Genomic DNA, 10,565 nt, shown 5'->3' with positions numbered 1-10,565 from the left:
TAACGATCTAACCTCCATCTGAACCACCATTCATATACATTCCCTTTCAGTTCAAAACATTTGGACAATGGCCAAAGAGAAAAGATCTTCTCAAATGCACCCTGAGAAAAGGAATCCAGAAAATAAATTAAGATGATACAAGTCAATACTTGCTTTGCAATTCTATCATAAATTCTAGTTTTTTAAAAGTTAGGACTATGTAAGGGTCATTCACAATTTTTAAATTCTATTTCATTTGAAATACATTTGAAAATACATTTATTTTACCAATAGCTAATAAAGATGACTTAAAACTCTGTAACTTATTTTCACTTCACATGAAAGGCTACTGAGAGTGAAAAATTAAAAACAAAAAAACCAAAAACCCAGTACTTAGAAAATTATTCTATTTAAGGTTTTTAATCTAGTACACAAAATAGCTAATATTTACTAATCAAACAGAACATACAAAATACTTCAGGCAATATGATATCAATATCCTAAAGAATGATTGTTAAGGTTAAAATATAGTTATCTTTTTCCAAATGTTCTTAATAATCTATAATTAACCATTTGAGTTAAAAGAGTCTTCTAAATTAGTCACCTTATTCAATCAACCATACCCAAATGCCATTGTAGCCTTTGAAACAAAGTTTACAATTTTACTCTGGTCAAGTTATTGAATGGTACCCTCTTATTAATCTGACAGCCCGGAAAATCTGGCAATGAAGGGGCAGAAGTCTTGGGTACATTCCTGCACATTAATGAAGTCTTTCAAAGAAGAGAACAAAAACCTCAATTTCCAGACTAAAGAATGACGACAAACTCTATTAAGGAAAGTTTCATCATTAGACCTACTGCCACAGCATAAAAACGTAACATGACAATTTTTTAAAAGGCTATTAAAAACCAAAGACAGAATAGGAAATATTATATTTTAGGTAATGCTGAATTCTTAGGTCAGAAAAACTTTATTATTATAATAAAATGCAATAGTCTCCATTCGACCACAGAATTTAAAATGTACATATATTAAAAATAGGTTCTATCAAAATCTATATCTCAGATTAAGGATGATCCTTAACAAGAGTTGTAATCTAATGTACTTATAGATCATATATACTGATACGAATATTGATTATATAATAGGTGTATATTAGAGATAAATATATGACATATCTATGACGTATATAAGATGTATTTACCATTTAAAATTTTATTTCTAATTAAAAATTTATTTCTTAAAGTGACCAATAAATAAATATTTATCAAGCATCCTTTTTTGTGAAAGATGGTGTGCTGCACTGGATTGTGAACTTTCTTTTTCTTGTCCAGTGGTCAACACTGACCCAAAGCTAGGGAAATGTTTCTAATCCCCATATTGAACCTCTGGTCAGCTGTCTTTTCTTTCCCTCAGAAGTACTCACAGAGTCTTGGGAATTTTAATGAATAACTGTCCAATAGTTGTTGCTATTACCTGGCTATTTCTTTGTACATTTGCCTGTTGTTTCTTATTATTTTATCGATCTATAAAAAACCTTGAATGTCAGGCAGCAATAGAAATGCTTTAAATGCTCCTAAGTATGAAAATAAGTATAAATGCCTACAAAAATGCCCAAAAAACAGCTTTATAGGATTACATATACACATAAATGCCTATAGGGCATGTATACTTAACACAGTCAGGGACGGACAGAGTGTTGGAGATACAAGTAAACTGCAGAATATGTCACAACTATAGGCATTCAAATTAAAAGTCGTTATGAACTTCATGCTGCCCAAATGACACATCTGCTTGAAGGATTTAATCAGCAGGTAGCAGACTACCACTCTGCTAAAGTGGGTGAGAAAATCTCAACCATCAGAATAAAGGGATCAAAGGTTAGAGCTAGGGAAATGACCAAAATTTTATAAAATTAAACATACTACCTATATACAAACCCCTTTGCTCCTAAATTGGTTTTACTAACTGCCAAAATTTAACTCTGTGTAGTTATAGAGAAACCAAGTAATACTTTGATGCAATGAATAATGCACAAACTAAGTTGCATATTCTGTCAAGAGAATTTTGATCTCCACTTAGAGTAGTGTCTTGTAAGAAGCATTCAATAAACGTTTGATTGATCAAAGTCAAGTAAAATGGATCTTGAACAATTGCCAGAGGAAGAGCTTTAAATTGCTCTTACAACAAAAACAGTGGTAACAAAAGTAGATATATCTCAAAAGAACTACACTGAGTAGTCAACTACAGAGTGACACTTTTATTACAGTCATTAAAAAATAAAGCTTAAAAAAAACCCCGAGTCTTCTCACACACTTTAATAGACTTGAACTTTAAAATATTACAAAATATAAACTGAAAAGACTGTACAAACCTGAGAATACGCCAAAAAACATATGAATAACAGCAAAAAGGCTAGTTTCAACAGTAAGCCAAAATGCCAGAAACAATTTCCTAAGAGAGAAAATATTTAATTTACTAAGAAATATAAATTTATATTAGAAAACATTTTAAATACTCTCTACTTAACATATTTATACCCTGAATAGTTTTTAAAATAATTTAAGACTGCTTACAAGGATACACAACATATATCTAGGTAGTATAAATTACAAGTAGAGCAAAAAGAAAAACAGGTGGAGGATTCTTGCTAGGAATGAGGCTACAAGGTATAATTGATACCTTATACACTTGCTGTTCATCTACTATAAACATTTTTTAAAATACCTCCTGGATTCAATTCTACCTATTCATTACTGAAAGTTACAACAAAATTTGGAACAACATGTTCAATGTAATTCTAACAAACACTCATGTTGAATATAACTCAGGTAATATTGCTTAAACATTAAAGTTCCAAGGAGAGATCTTAAACTCCCTAATCTACTAGGATTTAACCATAAGATATATTTTAACATTTTCCTATTTTAAATTATGTGTTCAAAGTTTATACATATTGATTATTTGATAATATGCTGGGTCTGCATAGAGGAATTAAACTACAGAGGCTATCCAAAGAAACTAATGGACTTTAATAGCAGCTGGAAGTCAAGTCTTTCCTGGAAAAGTATTTGATGTTATAATAGAAGCCAATGGAAAAATAATTTTGATATACAATATTTGGTTGAAAGAGTCAAGTTAAATACATTTTTAAAAATAAAACATTCTTTATTTTTCCAAAAGAAGGGTGATTTTTTTTTTTTTTTTGAGACAGAGTCTCACTGTGTTGTCTGGACTAGAGTGCCGTGGCTCACAGCAACCTCAAACTCCTGGGCTCAAGCGATCCTTCTGCCTCAGCCTCCCAAGTATCTGGGACTACAGGCATGCGCCACCATGCCCGGCTAATTTTTTTTCTATATATTTTTAGTTGTCCAATTAATTTCTTTGTATTTTTAGTAGAGATGGGGTCTCGCTCTTGCTCAGGCTAGTTTCGAACTCCTGAGCTCAAACAATCCACCCGCCTCGGCCTCCCAGAGAGCTAGGATTACAAGCGTGAGCCACCGCGCCCGGCTAAGAAGCGTGATTTTAATGGTATGATCTTGATGAAAAAAAGTTAAAATAAATGACTGTGGCCTTACTTTGAATATTATCAGTAACTGGCTATATGAAATTTGAAAATGACAACCCTTGGGTACTTAGGTTTCTTATATGTAAAACAGGTTGATAATAACTGCTTATATGGCTGTCTAGAAGATAAATTATATTAGTGCTTTTAAACTTTGTTTGACATAAGAAGCCTTTCTGCAAATGAATGTTTACTCAAAATCTCAATATATATAAGAAATCAAATAAAAGCAGAGCTGCCAAGATTGAAGAAGGATGTCGGGGCCTGGAGCCTTATTTGGCTTTTCTGTCTCTTTTCTAGCTAACTCCACTCTGGCTTTGTACAAAACAGTTTGAAAACTGTAACATTAGTTAATATGTAAAATGGTTTCAAAAAATTTAAATTTAGAAAAGGGATAACACATATAATTTAAACATAAACTATTATTCTTCACTGTTACATTACTTGAACTATTTAGCTGTAATGTTTTAGAAACAGTTTAAGAATAAAATTTCAAAATGTCAAAACTGTACATAAATTTAAACTGTCTACATCTCTTAATAATAGCCTTTAGTAACTATAAAGAAATTTAGTACATTGAAAGAATATCTTTATTAACATTAGTAAGAGTATATTTACCATTTGCTTTTTTTTGGATTATTTGTGGCCATAGTGCTAATGTAACATATATGATCATGAACCATACTGTGACCAAGGGGACAAAGTAATAGAATTGATAAGGCCGATCCATTACTATACATAACACCACTACCAGGAAATTGAGACGAAATAAGACCTATTAAAAAGGAGAAGAAAATGGTTTTCATTACAATTCCAGGTATACATGAAAAGCAAAGACAGATTTTCTCTGGCAGAGTATGTTTAAGACTCAAAAATGTCTATGAAAGTATATTTTTACTAATACCTAAAATTACATTTGTTCTACAATCACTTAAAGAGTTAAATATAAAATATTTATGCATCATCATATTAACTAATTCCCAGCAAAGCACCACCCTGAGCTGTCCTCTTGCTACAGTTGCCATCTTGTTAAATGTAGGAGAAAAAATTATAAACCTTCCATGGGTTTATAAGCAGAGATAGTTTATAAGTAGAGATTAGATTATCTCAAGAAAAGGGTGTCTGTTTTATCTCTTGTCTGATGTTGATTTACCCCATTTTGGAACTGAGAGTTGTCATAGATACAAAATAATATTACTCAAATTTAAGTGTCTTTGGGATATCTGTAACAGTCATTTCAGGTATCAGTTTTGATGTCATTCAAAGAACACAGAATTTGGGCCGATTTATATTAGTGCTATACCATTTACTATGTGACCTTGGATAAATTATTTAACCTCTCTGAGCCTCAGTTTCCTCATCTGTAAACATAAAGATAGTAACTCAGGCATGTAATGTTGGGTGGTAAATAAAATAATGTTTAGAAACTACTTAGCACAAGGTAGAAATTTAATAAATGCTAATCCTCTTCTCTGAGAGAGAAAACATACCATATTATAATAATTCCAGGTTACTATATATACTTCCACAAAACTAAAGTGAATCAGTAAGTTGTCCCTTGTATATTAGCGCTTTTATTATATATTCATTTAAATTGTATTTTCCTTCCATCACTAATAATTTATCTCAAATTACTAAATACAGAACACAGAAATAATACAATTTTAAAGTGCATTTTCAAATAGTGGTCCTAAAGTGCATTATAGTGGTCCTACAATGGTCATATTTATATTTTCTCAATAGTTAGGTGCAAAATCATGTTAAATTGAAAGAAAATGAAAATAACTGAATATATTCCTACCTGACATACTCTATGGATTCCAAAGTCTCCTTTGATCCAAAAGTATGAGAAATGCCCATACCCTGTCTGAAATAGATATGCAGCAACCAGAACTCGAATGTGCATGTACACAGGCAAAAACTGTTGACAAAAATAAATAGGTAAAATATATGTTGGCATCAACCACACCTTGAATTATCATAACAAGTACATTTAACAAAGATGATAAATCATTGTCATCATTTGGCATTAGTTCAATGAAAAGATTTATTCTCAAAAGTTAGGCATTATAGCAGGGATTACAAAAATGTAGACTTTGGAATTAGACAGACCTAGGTTTAAATTCTCGTTCTGCCATTTCCTAGCTACATGACTTTAAGTTTTCCAATCTGCAAAATGAGACTATCAACTCCTTCTTTAAAGGATTCTTGCGAGGAATGAATGAGGTGAATGTGAAGCACTTTGTACCTTAACTTGTACCCGGTTAGAATTCAATGTATGATAGCTACAATTATTAATCACTATATATCCTAAATATAAGATTACTCTGGATTTTATATTTTCCCAATGAGAAAAACCAAAATGAACAAAATTCCCACATTTTGGGCCCCCTTAAATATATAGACTTTAGAATCATAAATAAAAGAGTCAAATGACTACTGATATTTATTTGTTTAATAAAAATACATATTTTCAAAAACATGAAAACATAATTTAGGAATATTATTTCCCTCCCATTCTTATTTTATGAAATAATTTTGTTTTACATTCCTATATCACTGTCTTCATCATGACTAATCTCTGTAATCATTTGTCATGATTTTTCAGAGCATTACATTTTCACGTCTGTCTAAGATGAATGAAATACAACACAGTTTGAATCTACATATGATAGGAGTCACTGGAAATGTTATCTCATTTATAACTACTAATTCTCATAACTGTAGAACACTGTCATTCTGCCTGTTCACCACCCACTGGTCTGTTTGGTGTGTATTCTCGATCTCCACAATATAACCGGTGCATTGTTTTTTAAAATAATCTTTAAAAGGCTTGTTCAGTGACATCCAATCCTTGCTATTATAAGGCCATTCTTTCTAGAATAACTGCTAGATCTATGTAAAATTTCTCTGGCTTCTATTTTACAGACCCATCTGATCACTTCTGCAATTATCCAGCATTAATACTGCTGATGACCATTTTAGGTTAATGTGTCTTCCTCAAGAGATACTTTGTAGGACAAAATAAATTAAGTGGACACATTACATAGATTTCACAAGCCCTTGAATATATACGTATTTTGTATACATCCTTGAATGCATCTGTTTCTTTTTGGGGGGATAATATTTTTTTCCGGGGAAAAAAAAACAAAAACAAAAAAACAAAAAGCCCTGAACTTGCAATAGATTGTAAATTCTTCCATGTAACCTCCACTCTAAGCAAAACGATAGATTCTCTGTCTTCTAAAATGGTCCTTCTTGTGCTTCCTTGTCGACTCACTTTTGTTTACCTGTTTATTCTGCCCTGGAATGTTTCCCCCAACCACATTTTGCTTATTCAAATCCTATTCTTCTTTAGAACCTGGTTCAAAATTCTAATCTCATTTGATTATCAGATGAATGTTACTTCTCCTTCCAGAGTTCTTATAGCACCAATAATCCTTATATCAAACATAGAATTTTATTTATTGTCCTTCATTATTAGTTACTTTTAAATGTCTTCTCTCATTTTTAGATCAGAAATTTTCAATGAAGGTGTAACATATTAGAATCACAAGGATGAAGGTAGGACATGTTGTACCAAAGTAACTTCAGAATTTATCTAATCCAAACCTATGCTCTTATCTCATTCTTGAATATACTTTAAAATATCCCTTTCACAGATTTGTCTAAGTATCTTTTAATAGCAGAAAACATACAAACTCCCAAGGCAATCCATTCCATTTTTAGGTGATCATTAACTGTTACAAAGTTCCTTTTCATGAAAAGTTGAAATCTATATGTAAAAGCTAATAACTTTAGCCCTCTGGAGTAGAGCTGTCCAATGGAAATAAAATGTGAGCCATAAGTAATTTTTTAATGTGGCTACCAGAATATTTAAAAAGTTAAAAGAAACAAGAGAAGCTAATTTTAATAAATATATTTTATTTAACTCAATGTATCCAAAATATTATTTCAACACATAATGAGATATTTTCCTTCTATAACATTTTTGAACTTAGTATGAATTTATCATAATCATAGTTAATCTGGTATATATTTCACAATTACAGCACCTCTCAATTCTGACTAGCCACAAAGTGCTCAATAGCCACATGTAGCTAGTAGCCACCGCAGGGAAGAGTCTAGCGTTAGAGTCATATGTCCACACTAAATCACTCTTACATCTGATAGCTCTGCAAGTATTTAAAAACAGACGTCAAACTTAGATTAACCATTCCCAATTACTTTAATCACTCTCCATAAAACATGCTTTCAAATTCCTTCAAGATGGTTGGGACTACAAAGTTGGCCTTGGTTATTATATTTAAACAGTAAATACAATTCATTTAAAGAAAATTAAACACCATCACAACAATTTTCCAAGTTACTGCCAATATTGGCCTATTATAAATTTCATGTAACATATCTCCCAACCTTTTACGGTATTCTAAACCAAGAGAAAGTTGTAAGATGACAATTGCAATTGTCACCTATAAAGTTTCTTGATAACTTTAAATTAGTTGTTCAACAAGATGACATGAAATAATACAATGGACACCTATGCGCCATGCTGAACCATGTAAAAGTATGTTGCAGACCATGTGGCAGTACTCCTAATCATTTCGCCATGTACCTCTTAAGAAGAAAGGACAGCTTCTTGTATGACCACATTATCATTATCATATGTACGAAACTGAATATGAATATAATAGTACTTAATATATAATCCATATTCCAATTTCTTCAATTATCCTAGTAATATCTTTTTATGGTTTTAAAAGAAATTTTTTGATCTAGAAGCCTTGAATCAAAGATCACACGTTGCATGTAGCTGTCATCGCTCTTTCATCTCCTTTAACCCAAACTGTTTTTCTTTTTGTCTTGTACAAGTCAAGTTTTGCTTTTAGTATTTTAGTATTACAAATATATTTGGAATTCCAACTTCTGACTTGTGGTTCTATTCTTTTTCTCATCCCCCAAATTTTCTCTCATGACCTTTCACTCAGGTCTCTTCATGAAAGTTACTTACAAACTCTCAAAGGAAAAAAAGAAAAAAAACACAATGGAAGACAAAATCATCAACTGTATATACCAAACTTGCTGCTCTCTTCATATTAAATTCACAGCATTTTATCCATATTTGATATAAATTATGTTTTAAAAGAATGTTTATACTAACAATGACAATCTGCCAGACCATCTGGATTATTTTAATAATTCTCTAGAATTTTTTACATGGTTTTTTCTTTTAGTGTAAAAACATGGCACAACTGAAGCTTGGCATATCTTACTCAAAATAAAAAACGTTAAGTTTAGGTAATTAAAATAATTGTGGCAGTTAAAGTTTTTAATGAGGGTAATCTCTCAAATATACAAGAATCAAGTCCCAAAATATGTTATCGCCTATGCTAATAATGCTTTGCCAATGTAGATATAGGTAATTTTTAACCACAAAATCCTATATAAAAAAATAGGGGTATGTTAATTAATCATTACATTCATCTGTTAATGAAAAGTATGTCCTTCCAGAACAGAGGTTTTTTTAAAAAAACTATAATTTAGAATGTATTGGGATGTAGTATAAGAAGATATATTAGAATGCTAGGTTGGTAAATGATTATAGTAGAATGCCAAATTGCTTTCATCTTTTTATGATCTAAATACTTTCTGGAATCACTGAATTGAGGAACTTAATCTGCCATTAATTCTTTCTGCGTAATTATTTTATAGTAGCATCACCCTTTAATATGTCACCAATTAATTATGTCTCTAAGTGGCATTTTCTTAAAACAAACCCCTCCTTTCCCCAAAATTAACCCAGTCTTTTTCATATGGCAGAGATATTTCAAGGATTCAATATTCAACTCTACTTACTTCTTAGATAACCACTGGATTTATCCTACAAATTCTGAGCTGGGTTTCTAAACTATGTCTTACTATCTCCATTCCTCCTTGCCTCAGGTCTCTTTTACTGTGTTGGTTCTTTCATAACTACTCAAATGCACTCGCTCCCCTTCAGCTGCAGGGTCACGGGAATTTCACTGCTGCCACAAATGTACGTATCACAGCCATATAATTGCAGTACAAAATTACACTTCATTCTTCTGCCTTCTGCCCTCCAAACAATCCACAAAATCACCAACAATTTTTGAAAATAATAAAGAGACAATGAAGAATAACATTGTTTTCAAATTGTTAGAGATACCTGAAAACCCCAGTAATAATATTATTTACCTCCTTAATTGCTGCTATGGAATTTTCAAAATACTCCTTTCTGGGCAACACTCCCCTCTTAGCTCAAATTATCATTGATTCAAATACTGTTTACAGATGTGTGCTTTATATAAGCAAATAAAGCGATAAAAACCAATTCAGTAGTTCCCAAATTATGAATGAATTTCTTAAATTTTTAACTTATTGTATAGAAGTCAGTTTGCATCTTTACTATAAAAACATGTGGGAAAAGTAGTTGTCAGGCTCACCCGCAAAAGCTTGTTTTAACTGTAATGTAGCTGGAATGCCAAAACTCAAAATGAATACATTTTTTCTAACCCTGCCATATCCAAGGTGGCCACAGATCACGAAAATCCTGTCTCTTAAGACACCTAGGGAGAAGGAAAAAACTATTTTGTCCAGGTACAGAAGACACTGGGTAACCAAAGGAAGAGTCCTCCACAGCATGGAAGATACAATAGTACTTAGGAAGTATGGTATACCCTACGTGGTCTAAGATGGCAGTCTGTCTGTATCTGGATTCTTTGAACACTGAGGAAAGAGAGTTCTAAGTTTTTTTAACTTTAAAAATGTAAAAATAGTTGACCAAACTTCCTAAAATGCAGCGAAGGATAGAACATAAAAATATAATGATCTAATTTGATTTCTTTTGATAGTAACTTACCTATTCTAAATCCTTTGCAATTGTCATCTATAAAGTTTCTTGATAACTTTAAATTAGTTGTTCAACAAGATGACATGAAATAATACCCTTAGATATAAGATATTTCTGTTATATTAAAATTCAGGCCAAGTAAATACAAA

The 10,565-nt window shown here is 31.5% G+C and overlaps 1 protein-coding gene across 1 annotated transcript in view; it reads right to left on the bottom strand.

Moving 5' to 3' along the window:
- CASD1 (CAS1 domain containing 1) overlaps window positions 1-10,565 on the bottom strand; it is a 56,111-nt gene that overhangs the window by 14,125 nt on the left and 31,421 nt on the right. Inside the window, exons 9-12 of the mRNA XM_012647401.1 lie at window positions 5,347-5,466; window positions 4,164-4,320; window positions 2,355-2,434; window positions 5-101 (exon numbers count right to left, since the gene is read on the bottom strand). Coding sequence (XP_012502855.1) covers window positions 5-101; window positions 2,355-2,434; window positions 4,164-4,320; window positions 5,347-5,466 — 454 coding nt within the window. The remainder of the gene's footprint in view (window positions 1-4; window positions 102-2,354; window positions 2,435-4,163; window positions 4,321-5,346; window positions 5,467-10,565) is intronic.

This window comes from Propithecus coquereli, unplaced genomic scaffold, assembly GCF_000956105.1.
Source record: "Propithecus coquereli isolate 6110/MARCELLA unplaced genomic scaffold, Pcoq_1.0 Scaffold108, whole genome shotgun sequence".
Classification (NCBI taxonomy): Eukaryota; Metazoa; Chordata; class Mammalia; order Primates; family Indriidae; genus Propithecus; species Propithecus coquereli.
Note: the sequence above shows the minus strand (reverse complement) of the source record. Positions and strands in the feature narration are given on the sequence as shown.